Below are 17,219 nucleotides of genomic sequence, written 5' to 3'. Positions count from 1 at the left end.
TGTTCAAGCTTTCTGTTTCTTCCTCCTTCAGTGTTGGAAAAGTATACTTTTCCAGAAATTTGTCCATTTCATCAAGGTTTTCAAATTTCTTGGCATATAATTGTTCATAGTAGTTTCTGACGATCCTTTGTATTTCTGTGGTATCAGTTGTTATTTCTCCTCTTTCATTTCTGATATTATTAATTTGGGTCCTCTCCCTTTTTTTCTTGATGAGTCTGCCTAAAGGCTTGTCGATTTTATTTATCTTTTCAAAGAACCAGCTTCTGGATTGGTTGATCCTTTGAATTGTTCTTTTCGTCTCTCTGTCATTCAGTTCTGCTCTGATCTTGACTATTTCCTTCCTTCTACTTGCTCTGGGATTTATTTGTTGTTGTTTCTCCAATTCTTGAAGCTGTAGTGTTAGGTCATTTATTTGAAATGTTTCTATCTTTTTTAGGTAAGCCTGTATTGCTATGAATTTCCCTCTCAGGACCGCCTTTGCTGTGTCCCATAGGTTTTGGACTGTTGTCTGTTCATTTTCATTTGTTTCCAGAAACTTTTTGATTTCTTCTCTTATCTCATTATTGACCCATTCATTGTCTAATAGTCTACTGTTCAGTCTCCATGAGTTTGCATTTTTTTGAAGTTTCTCTTTGAGGTTGATTTCCAGTTTCAAGCCCTTGTGTTCCGAGAAAAAGTTTGGTATTATTTTAATTTTCCTGAATTTGCTGAGGTTTGCTTTGTGTCCTATCATGTGGTCTATCTTTGAAAAACTGCCATGAGCATTTGAAAAGAATGTGTATTTTTCTTCTTTGGAATGTAAGGTTCTATATATGTCAGTTAAGTCTATTTGATTCAGTGCATCATTCAGCTGCACAGTATCTTTATTAATGTTTTGTTTGGAAGATCTGTCCATTTTTGACAGTGGGGTGTTGAAATCCCCTACTGTCAGTCTGTTGCTGTCTGTATCTTTTTTGAAGTCGTCCAACAATTTCCTTGTATACTTGCGGGCTCCTATATTGGGAGCATATATGTTTACAATGTTGATGTCTTCTTGATAGATTTTTCCTCTAAGTATTATAAAGTGCCCCTCTGGGTCTCTCTTTATGGCCTTTGTATTAAAATCTACTTTGTCTGATACAAGTATGGCAACCCCAACCTTTTTCTCTTGCCCATTTGCTTGGAATATTTTTTTCCATCCGTTTACTATAAATCTGTGTAGGTCTCTTGCTCTGAGGTGAGTCTCTTGTAGGCAGCATATGTGTGGGTCATGTTTTCTTATCCATTCAGGCACCCCGTGTCTCTTGATTGGGGCATTTAGTCCATTTACATTGAGAGATATTACTGTTAGAAACTTATTCATTTTTTCTCTTTGTACCTGTGTTTTTCTCTTTCTCACTCTTTTCCTTCATCTTCTTAAACCAGTCCCTTTAGCATATCTTGGAGTGCTGGTTTGGTAGTGATGTATTCTTTTAGCCTTCTTTTGTCTGGGAAACTCCGTATTTCCCTGTCTATTTTAATTGAGAGCCTTGCTGGGTAGAGCAGCCTTGGTCGTAGGCCCTTGCTTTTCATGGCTTGGAATATTTGTTGCCATTCCCTTCTGGCTTGTAGTGTTTCTTTTGAGAAGTCAGCTCCTAGGCGCATCGGGGCCCCCTTGTATGTTACTTTCTCCTTCTCCCTTGCTGCCTTGAGGATTCTCTCTTTGTCTTTGACATTTGCCATTTTAATGATGATGTGTCTTGAGTGCCCCCTTGAGTCCCTCTTGAGTGGGGTCCTCTGTGCCTCCTGGATCCATGAGAGCCTTTCTCTCCTCAGATTAGGGAAATTTTCCATCATTACTTTTTCGAGGAGGTTCTCTATCCCTTGCTCCTCTTCTTCTCCTTCTGGTATCCCTATTATACAGATATTATTGCGTTTCAGGTTGTCCTGCATTTCCCTAGATGCCTCTTTGTTCTCTTTGAGTCTTTTTTCCATTTCTTGTTCTTTCAGGGAGCTTTTTTCTACCTTATCCTCCATCTCACTGATTCAGTCCTCGGCTTCATCCAGCCTGCTTTGGATTCCTTCTACTGTGTTCTTCAATTCAGAATTGGTATTCTTCATATCCTCTTGTGTCTTCTTAATAGTTTTTATGTCCCTTCCCAGGTTGATATAATTTGTTTTAAGATCTTGATAGTTTCTCTGCAGTTTCTCATAGTTCTCTTTGAGCTGGCTGAGCTCATTGAGCTTCCTTAGAACCCATCAGATATTTGAATTCAATATCTGATAGTTCCCTTGCCTCTATTTCATTTAGCTCTCTCTGTGGGGAGTCCTCTTTTCCACTCATTTGGGGGGTCAACTTCTTTTTCTTCCCATTTTTGTGAGAGTCTTTTAAGTAATTTGTTTGTTTGTTTGTTTGTTTACTTATTTATGCTTCTGCTTCAATTGGACCATCTAGATTTCCTGACTTTGTGGATTAAACTTTTATGGTAGTAGGCGGGTCTTTTTATTTATTTATTTATTTAATTTTTTCCCTTTACTTTTCTTTCTGGGCCTTCCTCTTATGATGTCAGTTGTTGACCCTATATGTCCTTGGGTTTTTTGAGCCTTCCAGGAGTCTACTGTCTGTGTCTGACTCCTGCTTTAGGCAGCTCTGTGACCCCTTCGGCTAGGGATCCACTATTTCTGTGGATTGCTCTGCACTCTCCTGCGGGCTCCTTGATAGCACTCCCTGGCCCGGCAGGATCCCCCGCCCGCCTGGTCTCGTGCGTCCTTGGCCCAGCCCAGGGGACTTCTTCGGGACCTCGCATACTTGTCTGGCCCCCCAGGCCGGCGGGCAACCCGGCACTGGTCCGTTTAAGGTCTTCTATTGTGTGCTTTACCCACTTTTGGCTCTTTGGATGCATTGCTTGCCCTCGCCAAATGGAGACTACGGAAATGGGAGGAAGTCAGCTCCAGGACTCTCTAGTTAATCCTGTCTCCAGTCTCTACTCCAGGGACTCTGGGCAGCTCTTTGATCCCTTTGGCCCGGGATCCAGTATTACTGCAGACTGCTCTGCACTCGTGAGCCCACGCGTGTCGATTTACACCTGCCCTCACCAACCTGCGCACTCCCTCGCAGGTCCCATCGTTGCCAACCTGTGGGAGGCATTGCCAGCCTGTGCGAGCCCTTGCCAGCCCCCGCGGGTCCACACACACACTGGTCAACCCTCGCTGGTCACTGCGCGCAAGTGTGTGTGCCTGCACTGGGTGGTTTTGAGCTTTCTATTGTGTGCTTTTCGACTTTTGGCTCTTTTGAGGTGTGTCCTTTTCCCGCACAATGGAGATTAGGGAAGGGAAAAGGAGTCGGGACTCCCCAGTTCCTCCTCCCGTTCTTTCCCCAACGCCTCCGTTTCCAGTCTCTCCTCAGGGGTCTCTGGGCAGTTCTGTGACCCCTTCAGCCAAGGATCCACCACCTGTGTGGACTGTGTTTCAATTGCGGGCAGTCTGTTTCGTGCGCGCTCCACTTATGCCTCTTTCGGGGCGCGCCTTGCCTGCCCAGAATGTAGACTCTGGAGCGGGCAGGGAGTCAGGACTCCCCCGTTCCTCCTCCCATTCTTTCCCCAACGCTTCTGTCTCCAGTCTCTCCTCAAGGCTCGCCCAGCTAGTCTGCACTTAGCCCCCCAGCTCACACGTGCACAAGCTGTGTGCTGAGCGCAGAAAAGGCAGGTTACTTGATTCCCTTATGCTGGAGTGAGATGGTAGCTGCAGGGTGGGAGGTGCGTTATCACCGGGGCTCCATCGGCCGCCCTCTCAGGCTGCCACTGCAATTTTTCTGTTGGCCCTTTAAATGTCTCTCTGCATTCCCAGCCACCTGTCTCTGGCAGAGAGCGCTCCTAAGCTTTTTGGTGTTGCATTTTGTCTGTGTTTTCCTGGTTTTAGCTGCTGTAGTTTAGAGGTCCCTGTTTATGATTCAGACCCCTTTCTTCTCAGGGGGAGCTAACTGGCCGTTTCAATGTCCCTCTGGTGCCAGTGCCCGTGGGCGCCCAGCCCACCCTCTCGAGCCTCTACCACACTTCACACCTGTTGGGATGTGTGAGAGTTGAATCCGCTGTCTGTCCGCGGCTCCAAGGCTCCTCTCCTACTAGAGTTCCGTTGTTTTCCAGGTGATTACTCCATTATTTAGTTGCAATTCCAGTTTGGTCTTCGGAGGAGGAGGTCAGCGTGACTCCCATTCACTCCTCCATCTTAATGATCGGAAGGCATTCTTTCTCTTTTTTCTTTTTTTCTTTTTTAATGCAGATTGATTTTATTTATTTTTTTAAAATGTCAAAATCATTATAAAATATTAAAATATTTAAACCCATTATAAAGTCTTAGCAACTAAAACAACAGGACACCAGCAAAGAAATAATCAAGTAGATCAGTGAAATAAAATGAACATTCTAGAAACAAACGTATATATCTAAGAATGTAATAAATGATTAAACTGATAAATAAATGGGGAAAATAAGACATATTCAACAAGTAAGGTGCATGGACCATTAGTCCTTGAAATAAAACAAATATAGAACCCTATTTCACACATATTAAAAATATTCAGGTCAGTTAAAAATCTATGTAAAATCTAAGGCATTTTGGGAGAAAATACAAAATAATATTTTTCTTACCCTGAAGTAAAATATTCAAACCCAGAAGCTATAAAGTAAAATATTGACAATATGACTATATTAAACATTTAAGATTATACAGTAATATACATATAAAAAATTAAAGGACAAGTAATAGAATAGGAAAGTATTTGAACACATCTAAAAAAGAGTTAATAGTTTTGGGGGTTTTTTTAAGGGAAAAAATTCTACAAACCTTTAATCAAAAATCGATAAAGAATACGAAAAGTTTATTTAAAACTTTTTAAAAATAGAAATAGGCCGGAAATATACAAAAACAGGTTTAGTTTCAACAAATAATAAAAGAACAATTTAAAATAACACATCAGTGCCATAATCAGATTAATACATATTAAAAATATTGGTAATATCAAGTATTGGTGACTGTGAAAAGAGCTGGGTATTCATATACTCTTTTTTCTTCATCTTGGTGGAAGTGTATTCTTTTAGCCTTCTTTGGTCTGGGAAACTCCTTATTTCACCTTGCATTTTAATTGAGATCCTTGCTGGGTAGAGCAGTCTTGGTTGCAGGCCTCTGCTTTTCATGACTTGGAATGTTTCTTGCCATTCCCTTCAGGCTTGTAGTGTTTCTGTTGAGAAGTCAGCTGCTAGCTGTACCAGGGCTCCTTTATATGTTATTACTTCTTTCTCCCTTGCTGCCTTAGGATTCTCTATATGTCTTTGATATTTGCCATTTTAATGATGATGTGTCTTCGAGTGGGCCTCATTGAGTTCCTCTTGAAAGGGACCTTCTGTGCTTCCTGGACGTGTGTGACGTCTTCTCTCCTCCAGTTAGGGAAATTTTCCATCATTACTTTTTCAAACAGGTTCTCTATCCCTTCCTCCTCTTCTTGACCTTCTGGTATCCCTATTATATGGATATTTTCACATTTCAGGTTGTTCTGCTTTTCCTTAAATGCCTCTTCATTTTTTTGAGTCCTTTTTTCATTTTCTTGCTCTTTCTGGGAGCTTTTTTCTACCTTGTCCTCCAGCTCGCTGATTTGATCCTCAGCTTCATCTAGCCTGCTTTTGATTCCTTCTGCTGTGTTTTTCAACTCAGAAATTGTATTCTTCATTTCCTCTCACCTCTTATTAATAGTTTCTGTGTCCTTTTTCATTCTAATACAATTTGCAGTCAGTCCCTCATAGTTTCTGTATAGTTTTTGGTAATTCTCTCTGAGCTCACTGAGCTCATTGAGCTTCCTTAGAATTATTGTTTGGAATTCAATATCTGATAGTTTACTTGCCTCTATTTCATTTAGTTCTCTTTCTGGAGATTTTTCATTTCCCTTTGAGTGGAGGAGTGTTTCTTTGTCTTCCCATTATTTGTGAGATTCTTGTTTTTTGCTTCTGCTTCTTAAATTGATCTGTCTTGATTTCCTGACTTTGTGTTGTGAACTTCTGTGATAGGCGATGGCTGTTTTTTCTTTCTGGATCTGCCTCTGATGATGTCAGCTGTTGACCCTGTCTGACCTTAGGCAGTCTGTTGGTGACTTTCAGGAATCTCCTGTTTGTGGCTCTCTCCTTCAGCTGTTAATCTAGTCACTCTGCACTCAGCAGTCAGGCTTAGACACCATGGGAGGGTGCAGAGCCCCTCCTGGGGGCAGGGTTATTGGGTCCTCTCACGCTGCTCCCACTCAGGTGAGTGGTCTCTGCTTGAGCAAGACGGCTGCTGCCTTATGGGGGAGTAGTGAGCACTGGGATCCCGCAGGCTACTCTCTGTTCTCTCCCCAAAGCCTCCATCCCCAGTCTTTCCTCAAGTGTCTCCATATCACTCTGCACCCCCTTTAGCCAGGGATCTACTATCGGTGGCTGCCACTCTGCGCTCAGCAAGCAGCTCAGACACCACAGGGTGCAGCAGAATCCCACCTGGGGGCAGGGATCTTGGGTCCTCTGAAGCTGCTTCCATTCACTGGGGGACATCTTTACCTGCGCAAAATGGCTGCTGCCGCATGGGGAATGAGTCAGCACCGAGATCCTGCTGGCTACTCTCTCAGTTCTGTCCCCAAAGACTACTTCCCCAGTCTCTCAAGTGTCTCTAGTCCATTCTACCTTTCCCCGCCCCCTTTGCCAGAGACCAGGTAAGTGGCTGCAAATCAAAATTTATGCGTTGGCTCTTTAAAAGGCTCTTCTTTGTCTCAAGCCGCTTGTCTCTGGCAGAGAACCCTGCCTTTTTTTGCAGGTTGCTGTTTTTTGTGTACTTTTTGGGCTCTGGTGATGTAGGCTGGAGATCCTCCCTTTTGGTTTAAACCCCAGTCTTCTCCGGGGGATCCAGCTGGTCCTTTCAATATCCTGGTGCTGCCGCCTGTGGGCGCTCTGCCCACCTTCTTGACTCTCAGTGCACTCCTTACCAGTTAGGTTGTGCTAAAGCTGATTCTTCTGTCTCCGAGGTTATAAGGCTCCTCTCTCACTCTTGTTCAGTTGTTTGTTCCAGGTGATTTCTCTACAGTTTAGATGTAATTTCTAATTGGTCCTGGGAGGAGGTCGGTGTGACTTCCACTCCTCTACCATCTTGACTCTCTCAAAACCTTTTTTATTTTTTATATGTTTGTTTTATATGTATATAGTTTTCTTTCTTTTAAAGTATATTTTATTATGGTATTACAGTTGTCCCAATATTGCCCTCTTTGTTCCTTCCACCTGGTACCCTCATTCCTTCCAGCATTCCTTCCCACCTTATTTCATGTCCATGCGTGGTACATACGAGTTCTTTGGCTTCTCCCTTTCCTATACTGTTCTTAACATCCTCCTGTCTATTTTATGCCTACCAATTATGCATTTTAATCCCTGCACTTTTTCCCCATTCTTCCACTCAGCCTCAAAGCTGGTAACCCTCCAAATAATCTCCATACCTATGAGTCTTTTCCTGTTCTGGTTGTTTGCTTAAGTCTTTATTTTTTTTAGATTCAGTCGTTGATAGTTGTGTTTGTTGCCTTTTAAATGTTCATGGTTTTGATCTTATTTTTCTAAAATAAGTCCCTTTATTACTTTTTGTTTAGGGTAAATGGAGGCAGTCTGGCTTCCACGCCGAGGTGTCTTGGGTATCTAAGAGAGCAGTTTCTCACAACCTTGAAGAGGTCTGATAAAGTAGTGTTCTCATAGCCTTGAATCTGGGTTCTTTTATAGAACTCAAGGTTGGGTTCCCATAGCCTGGAGTGGTCTTGCATGCATGGTCTGAAGCTCTGTTGGATAAGGTCTGTTGGCACCCTGTTGGCACCCTGTTGGCTTTGTTTGTTTTAGTACTTATGAAGGTAGGGGCTTCTCAGTGGCACCCTGTTGGCTTTGTTTGTTTTAGTACTTATGAAGGTAGAGGCTTCTCAGTGTGGGCGTAGACATAGACACGCAAGAGTAATGCAAGGTTCCCTCTTGCAAGGTTCCGCACAGGGTGCCACCCAGAGGGATCAGGTGACATGCAGTGTGACACACAGCTTGCAGTGTGCGTAGATCGTCCACCCTTGAATAAAGGCATGTCAGACATCCCAATAGCTCCGTGAACATTTTTCCATGTGTATGAGTCCCATGAACCTGTCCGGCCTTGAATGGTTGCAACACACATGTAGTAATGGTTTGATGATGATGAACTCCTTTAGTTTTACCTTATCTGGGAGGCAGTTTATCTGTCCTTCTATTCTAAATGATAACTTTGCTGGATAGACTAATCTTGGTTATGGGTCCTTGCTTTTCATCACTTTGAATACTTTTTGCCAGTCCCCTCTTGCCTACAAAACTTCTTTTGAGAAATCAGCTGACAGCCTTACTGGAACTACTTTGTATATACCTCTCTGCTTTTCTCTTGCTGCTTTTAAGATTCTCTGTTTATCTTTAACCTTAGGCATTTTAATAATGAAATGGCTTGGTGTGGTCCTCTTTGGGTCTATCTTGTTTGGGACTCTCTGTGCTTCCTGGTCATGTATGTCTATTTCCTTTAACAAATTAGGGAAGTTTTCTTTCATTATTTTCTGAAATAAGTTTTCAGTTTCTTGCTCCTCCTCTTCTCCCTCTGGCATTCCTGTGGTCTGGATATTGGCACTTTTGGAGATGTCCCAGAGTTGTCTTATAGTATCCTCTTTTTTTTTTTTTTTTTTTCCAAATTCTTATTCCTTCTTTCTGTTCTGGTTTAATGTTTATTTCTTCCCTATGTTCCAAATCATTTATTTGAATCCCAGCTTTCTTCCTTTTGCTGCTCATTCCCTGTAGATTTTCATTTCACTTAATATTACTTTTCATTTCTTCCTTCACGTTGTTGCCGCACTCAATGAGTTCTTTGAGCATCCTGATCACCAGTGTTTTGAACTCTGCATCTGATAGGTTGGCTATCTATGTTTTGTTTAGTTCTTTTTCTGGAGTTTTGTTCTGTTCTTTCACTTGGGCCATAGTTCTTTGTCTCCTCAATTTGGCAGCCCACCCGTGTTTGTTTCTGTGTTTTAGGTAGAGCTGCTTTGAATCCATCTTAGCAGCATGGCCTATTGTTGAAAAGGCACCTGTAAATTGTATATGTCAGAGCCTTAGGTAATTGCTGCGGTGGGGCAACCCTTTTCACTGCTTTGTGGCTCTGTGTGAAGGGAGGACTCAGAGAGATGACTGTGTCACTGCTTGGCTTCTGGTGGTTTGCCCGGCTCTTGCCCCATTTCCAGTCCCTTCACCTACTTCCTGTATGCGACTGGTGCCCTTCCAGCTGTAGTCCTGGTGTTGAATCCCAGAGTGGGTGGGTTTGCCTGTGTTATAAGACTGTGTGGGTCCTTTAAGTGGAGTTTCCAAAAACTCCAGCAGTTTCTTCCACTGCCCCAGCCCCTGCTGGTTTTTACAGTCGGAAGTTATGGGGATTTCTCTTCCCAGCACCGGAACCCTGGGCTGTGCGTTCTTGCTGGTGGCTGGGATTGCTCACTACCAAGGTATTCCTCCTGATTTTTACCTACCACATGTGAATGTGGAACTGCCCATGACTGTTCCACTGCCGCTGCTGCTGCTGCCACTCCATGCCACACTATGTCTTCTCGTCTCTCTGCCTGTGTCCGTGTCTCTGCCCCTCCTACGAGTTTGGAAGAATGTGGCTTCTTTAAATCCTTGGTTGTCAGATTTCAATACAACTCAATTTTCTGGCAGTTCTGGGTGTTACTTGTTTTGAGATTTAGTTGTAATTCTTTTTGTGGTTGTGCAAGGAGATGAAGCATGTCTAATATGCCTCCATCTTGACTGGAAGTCTTTCCAGTTTCTATTATATACTGTTGCAGGAGCCTTTTTAGGTTTCAGTTGATAATCAAAAAATTTTCTCGATATTGTTATTTGTAATGATGAGCTATTATACTGGCTTTATAATTATCCACCATGTAAGTGAATGTACCAGGAAGGAAGGAAGAGCGAGGATAACAAAAGCAACATAAAGTGCCAGTATCCCTAAACACTATAAAAACATGTAGAGCACCTAGGATAGCAAAACCAAAGAATTCATGCTGGTGAAAGTGATGCTGTGCTAATTTTTGGCCTACCCTTCGTGGAGCACAGCAACTTTTGTTTCTGCTCTGGGAAAGCCACTGTCCATGTAAGAAGCCAAAATACCTTGACACCAACATGCTGTGAGGACGCCTAAGGTAGCCATGTGTAGATAACAGGTAGAGAAGTGATTAGGCATCAGACATAAGAGTGAGGCCTTCTTGTACCATCCGGGTGAACCTTGTTAGCTCAGTGCAGCAGTGCATAATACCAGGTATTACCACATGAAGCAGTGAAAGCTACATAAAGTCCTGACCCACAGAGCTGAGAAATAACAGGTCATTTTAAACCACTTAAGTTTTGGACTCGTTTCTGTGCAGCAGTAGAAATTGATATAGCAGCCAAACTGATTTTCAAATGTAGAGATTGCTGTCCACATATAAGAGTGCAAGTGCTAGCCCTGACCAGGTGGTTCAGTTAATTCGAGTGTCTTCCTGATATACCTTGGTTGCAGATTTGATCTCTGGTCAGGGCCCTTATGGAGAAGCAAACCAATGAATCATGATGAGTGGAACAATAAATCAGTCTCTCTTTCTTTGTCTCCCCCTTTCTGGTAGTCTCTCTCCCTCCCTCTTTCTTCCTAAAATCAATCAATAAATTTTTTTTTAAAAGAATAGAGGTTCTTATAAATGGATGGTTCTTCTGACCTTTTCCTAGGAATCTGTTAGACCGTACACTTGAGACAACCAAAATGATTAGAGAAACATCAAAGTATATATAGAAGAATATAGTATATAATAACTGTATGTGTTATTTTATTTTTAAATTACAGTTTATATTCAATATTATTTTGTATTAGTTTCAGGTTTACAGCGTAGTGTTTAGATCTACTTTACAAAGTGTACCCCTCCACCTGATACCATAGATAGGTGTAACAATGTTATAGGCTACATTCTCTATGCTCTACTTCATTTATTATTTATTTATATACTTACCATTTATTTTGTTTACAGTGGCTTTATTTTAATAGCCCCCCCAAAAGGGAACAACCCAAATGTCTGTCAACAGATGAATGGATAAACAAATTGTGCAATTTCCATACAATGGGATACTACTCAGCAATGAAGGAATAAACTGTAGATACATACAACATGAATGTATATTGATAGAATTACACTGAGTTTAAGAAGGCCTCATGCTGTATTACGCTATTTACAGAAATTTCTAGAAAATTCAAGGTAACTGATAGTGATAGAAAGCAGAATCGTGATAGCGTGGACATGGGAGGCAAGACAGAGAGAGGAATAGGAGTGAGAGATAAGGTGATGGAGAAAACTTTGGGGGTAATGTTTATGCTCATTACTTTGGGGGAGAATTTCATGAGGATATACAAATGTCAGAACTCATCAAGTTGTACAATTTGAACATGCATGTTTTTGTCTATCAGTTACACTTAAGTAGAGATACGTGAAAAAAAAAATGGGTACCATTTCATAGTCATCTAACTCTGTGGGGAAAACATTATATAAGTAATTATTCCATTAATCTTCACTCTAGGTAATTTATTCAGCCCATTTTACAGATGAGGTAATTAGATCAGAAAGGCCAGGTAATCACACAGCTATGGTCAAGCCAGGCTCAAACCCAGGACGAACGTCTGTGAGGCTGGGGCATTTTTCTCTGTATTATGATGGTCTCCTGCAATGGTGAATTCCCAGCATGAAGCCGTAAGTGACAGCCCCCAGCCTAAGCAAGTCCTCTAGGAAGAGTCTCAGTGCTGACAGAGACCTGGTACCAGGGCTGGGGCAGTTTTAAGGAGGCTGGTTCACTTCAGCTGGACACCATAACTGCTTCTCTCCAGGCAGCTGGCTGTGGAGCTCTGCTCAGTTGGCCCTCCCTTGCTCACTGTGTGCTGTGTGGAGGCTGTGGCTACTCTACCTGCTCAACACTCCAGCTGGCCCTGTACTTTATTTTGTAACTATTAATTTGTACTTCTTAATCCCTTAACCTTTTTTACCTAGTCCCCCAACCCTCCTCCCCTCTGGCACCATCAATCTGATGGTTACATGGAGGACTTCTGTAGCTGCTGACATGGTTCCCTCTCCTGATTTGTGTGGTGGTTACAAGTTCATTTAGCTATAATTTCTGTATGGGATTTTCTTTGTAGTATCTAATATGTATTTTTAAATACTTTATTTTTTTTTTTGAGTAATTTTTGGTTCATAGCAAAACTGAGAGGAAAATACAGAGAATTCTCATATATCCTATGCCCCCATAGATGCATAGCTTCTTCCTCCTTAATCAGCATCCCCTGCTGGAGGGGTACATATGTTACAACTGATGACTAACTTAAAGTCCATAGTTTATATTATGGTTCACTGTTGCAATACATTCTGTGAGTTTGGACAAATGTATAATGGCATGTGTCCATCATTCTAGTGTCATACAGAGTGTTTTCAGTGCCCTAGAAACCCTCAGTTCTCTGTTTACTCATCCCCCAACCCCTGGCAATCACTTATCTTTTCACCATTTCCATAGTTTTGGCTTTTCCAGAATGTCATATAGTAGGAATCATATAGTAGGTAGCCTTTTCAGAATGGCTTCTTCCACTTAGTAATATACATTTAAGTTTCCTCTCTCTCTTTATAGATCGATAGTTCATTCATTTTTAGTGCTGAATAATATGTTTGTATTATTTTTGATAATAAAAGTCTAAAAATAAGAAAAGGAAATTGGAGTGGAGGCAACTATATTAGGAAATGGTGAGAGATGATGTCTTACAGATTTTTTAAGACTTGTTGACTGAGGATTTTATTAAATGCTATTCTAAGAATATTCAACACAGTAAGTCAGTGAGGTTTATTAAAAAAGGGGCTCAAGTGCTGAAAACTGTTTGTAAGAGGATACATCTGACAGGATGGATTTCAGTAAGTGACTGGAAAGCCAGCCAGGAGACCACGGTATTAAAATGAAGGTGATAAAAATTTGGGTTAGGGTGATGCTTGTAGGAACACAGTTAAAATAACGTGTGCTATGCAACAAAAGAATAGTCAGTAAGATTTGGTGACAGATTATAACTATGGTTAAAGGTAAAAGCATTAGAAATAAATTCAAAGATTTCATGTTTGTGGCTATATCCTTTATTGGGTAGGTACTGGGGAATTCTGGCAAGACAATTTTAGGTGATTAGACTAAAATAAGATCTGCATTTCTCCTCATGATGTGTTAAGAATCCCAGAGGAATAATTGCTAGGAATACTACATTCCAAATGGTTTTTCTAAAAATGCAATCTGGCAAGCAAGAAACTGACAGTAGTGGTTGTATTGGGAAAGTTTATAGTTGGGACATAGAGATACAAGGGTGACTTCATCTTTTTTAGCTTTTGAATTTTTAACCATGTGCTTATATTACCTATTCAGAAAATAAATAAGATGTAATTAAAAAATAAAGATGCCCAAGTCTTCCACTTTCCAGGAGAAATTCTTATTTGGCATTCTTTTATTATTTTAAGTACTTCAGACTATAGTTAGAAAAGCAGTCAGGTAAGCATGTTTAATACCTGGTTGCCTTTGACTTACAGATGTTTGTAAACATATATTTATTTTATGTTTATGTTTTAGTGTTTGTGTATCTCGTGTGTGTGCATGCTGTGGGTGCATGAGTTTGGCTGTGTGTGTGTGTTTCACTCAGGATAAAAAAAAATGTTTACAGCTGGGGCCTCAGGGACCCTGTCTTCTCAGTGCTTTTTTTATTGCTACTAGTTAGGATATGCTTCTTTAGATGGGAAATGTTCTTGCTTTTCAGCTAGCTGCAGGGCCATTCAAAGACGGTAGTGATGCTGCAGCAGCATAAGATGGTCTCTCTTCTTCATTATCACTGCTGAAGCTCCTTACATGTGTGTTATTCCATCAGTTTCCCTTCTCATCAGTCTCCCCCAGGCATTTGTCCTGAATCCAGCTTCTGTAATGAAGTGCCCTGAAACATTTTATTTTATGTTTTAGTCTTTTGGATAGGTAAAGAACCGGTATTAGATTTGATAATGAAAGGTAATAAGAGAGAGGTGAGATATATGGTATTTTTTTTAAAATAACTTTTTCTTGGATAATTATTAATGATTAAAAAATTAGGAAAATGCAAGTAGGGCATGCTTATTCTTTTGAGGTCTAGTAATATTGGGAAAAATTTTTAAGTCTGTTCCCGTAGGTACCTAGAAGAGAGAAACCAGGATTGGAAACACTAAAAGGCCATAGTAGAAAACTAGGCAGTCCTAACACAGTGGATCAGCTTTGGCTCATTGGCACCACTTGAGGGTATTAGAAAAATGATAATGATGCTTAGTTCCCATTGCTAGAGGTTCTTATTTAATTGATTGTGGCTATGCCCTTGACATTGGAACTTTTTGAACCTACCCACTTGAACTTAATAGAAAGTCAAGACTGAGAACCACTGGCCTTGAGAAGAAAACGGGTGTAGGACTGAAGAGAAGAGTCCCTGGGTTTCATAGTATCTCAATCCCAAATTCGCTCCATGTGGGATAAATTGGAGTTGATTTTATTAAAATGATGCTTTTTAAGACTTCTGCTTATTTAGGTTTCTGATTGGTGGAAAACAGAATAGACAATGGATCTGTAGCATCTAGAAAGAATGGGAAGATTTATATACTTATTTAATATTGTGACATTTGTACAGGTTGCCTGTGATTTGCTTCGGAGAATAATTCGCATCTTACATCTCAGTAAGAGACTCCAAGGACAACTGCAAGGGGGAAGTAGAGAGATAACAAAAGCTGCCCAGAGTCTCAATGAACTTGGTAAGTTCTTTTTGATTACAAAGTTAGCAGAGTTTTAAAGGTTTTTTTCAGTCACATGATTTGTTGACTTTTGTTGTGTTATCGTCACCATTAACAAATATTTTTGAGTAAACTTATTTAATAATTGGCTGTTTTAAACATTGTCACACTTTTCAAAATGGGTGAAGAAACTTGATTTCTTAGAAATGCTGTTTATTTTTAAAACTATCATATAGTGTAATAGGCCTTTTAAAAATCCAGACCTGGGGATTTTAACGTATGTATAGATTTATGTAACCTCTAGCACAGACGTGTACAGAATAGCTCCATCACCCCCAAAATTCCATCATGATCTCCCATTATAGTAATGCCTACCCACCCTTTACCTGCCACCCCCAACCCTGGCGACCACCCCGTTGGCTCTGCTTTACTGTAGTTTTGTCTTTTGGAGAATGTCACAAAAGTAGAATCATCAAGTATGTAACTTTTTGAGGCTGACTTCTTGTATTCAGCATAAGCCTTTGAGAATTATCCAGGGTTTTGTATATACAACGTAATTTGTTATTTTGTGTTTGTTGGGATATCACTGTATGGAACCACTGTTTGTTTATTGATTCACTTGTTGAGAGAAGTTTGTATTTTCAGTTTTGGGTGATTATTAATAGAGCTACTATAAACATTCATGTATAGGTTTTTATGTGAACTTCAGTTTTCATTTCTCTAGGAGAAATGCTATTTTTTAGGTGACAAATCCCATGTTGACATTATTCCTAGAAGACTTACTGAATTCATTTCTTCATTTGCTGTTTACTTTCTCAAACATTTAGAGTAGACTCCTGATATTCAAGAGCTTAATAATATTCATGGTTTTAACTATTAACAAGGTCCATAATGAAGCAGTTCCTAATTTTTCAGGCACAATTTTGAATAGCTCTCAAGTATGCATATAATTACCTAACACCTGCATTTTAATGAGGATTTGTGGTTTTCGGTAGGCACCCAGTAATTTTTCTGAAGTGGATCTGTTTAGTGTATTTGTAACTTTGTAGGTTCAAAAGGTCTTTGATTATATCCACCTCAAATATCAAGATTCTACTCAGTCTTGGTGGTGTGCTTTGTACTTAGGCCAAAATAATATCAGAAAGATGTGTATTACATTTTTTAAAAATTTTCTATCTTTGATATTTCAATTACATAGTCATGCTGTCATGTTTATTCCATATTTTTTACTGAGAAAATGTAATATCTTTCACAAATCATGCTAAACACATTTCAATTTATAATGCTTAAATACATTGCTTAGGCACATCATTGGGAATATATGTAACTTGTGATTTGAAATGCTTGGAATATATTGTATAAGAAGTTAAGCTTTTAGCCCTGGCTAGTGTGGCTCAGTGGATTGAGTGCTGGTCTGTGAACCAAAGGGTCGCTGTTCCAATTCCTGGTCAGGGCACATGCCTGGGTTGTAGGCCAGATCCCCAGCAGGGGGTGCACGAGAGGCAACCACACATTGATGTTTTATCCCTCTTTTTCCCTCCCTTCCTCTCTCTCTAAAAATAAATACATTTAAACAAAAAAGTTAAGTTTTTAGCAGTAATGATTGCTTCTTTTCAGACTGTGTGCTAAACGTGTAAAAACCCTCATTTGAGCATTTTTTTTTGCTTTATCAAATTATATTTCTATGCTTCAAAAATAATCTGTAGGATAGTAGAATAAGTGAAAACATACAAATTATTCCAAGGTTTATTATATATATTTTTCATCACTAATATTCTTTCCTAATAAAAAATTGCTAGGTTTTGATTATGATGATCAGCTCTTCTAGAAACAATAGATACTGCAATGCAAATAGTGATCTTTTTTCTTCTTTATTTTTGTTGTTGACAGTATTACAGATTCCCTATTTGCCCTATCTTTGCCCACCTTTACCTGGTCCCATCCCCTTTCCTCTGGCCGTCACCACAGCGTTGTCTGTGCCCTTGGTCATGCACATGTGTTCTTTGGCTAATCTTCACCTTCTTTCATCCAGTCTCCCCTTCCCCTCTGACAGCTGTCAGTCAGTTCCATGTATCCATGCCTCTGTTTCTGTTTTGTTCATCAGTTTATTTTGTTCATTATTAGATTACACATGTAAGTGAGATCATATGATCAATCATAATGCTTTGAATTGGTGCAGCGTAGAGTATAAACCCATTACCCTTCGAGTGAGGTGTTGGCTTTACCCAAAGTTTTATAAATATGATGATGATGAGAGGTTGTTGAGAAAATATTGTTCGTGGAGAGTTTATCTCAAAATGGATTGTGTTAATAAATTTTTAAAGCTTTGTAGGTTATGTACTATTCAAAATTTATGAAGGTATCTCCTACTCATTCGCTGTTGTGGTTCAGTCTT

The 17,219-nt window shown here is 40.2% G+C and overlaps 1 protein-coding gene across 1 annotated transcript in view; it reads left to right on the top strand.

Moving 5' to 3' along the window:
- The window catches only part of COG5 (component of oligomeric golgi complex 5), a 338,428-nt gene that overhangs the window by 21,041 nt on the left and 300,168 nt on the right, over nt 1–17,219 (top strand). Inside the window, exon 6 of the mRNA XM_054564649.1 lies at nt 14,725–14,845. Coding sequence (XP_054420624.1) covers nt 14,725–14,845 — 121 coding nt within the window. The remainder of the gene's footprint in view (nt 1–14,724; nt 14,846–17,219) is intronic.

Source organism: Pteronotus mesoamericanus, unplaced genomic scaffold (assembly GCF_021234165.1).
Source record: "Pteronotus mesoamericanus isolate MK-2021 breed Mesoamerican mustached bat unplaced genomic scaffold, CSHL_Meso_final scaffold_85, whole genome shotgun sequence".
Taxonomy (NCBI): domain Eukaryota; kingdom Metazoa; phylum Chordata; class Mammalia; order Chiroptera; family Mormoopidae; genus Pteronotus; species Pteronotus mesoamericanus.
Note: the sequence above shows the minus strand (reverse complement) of the source record. Positions and strands in the feature narration are given on the sequence as shown.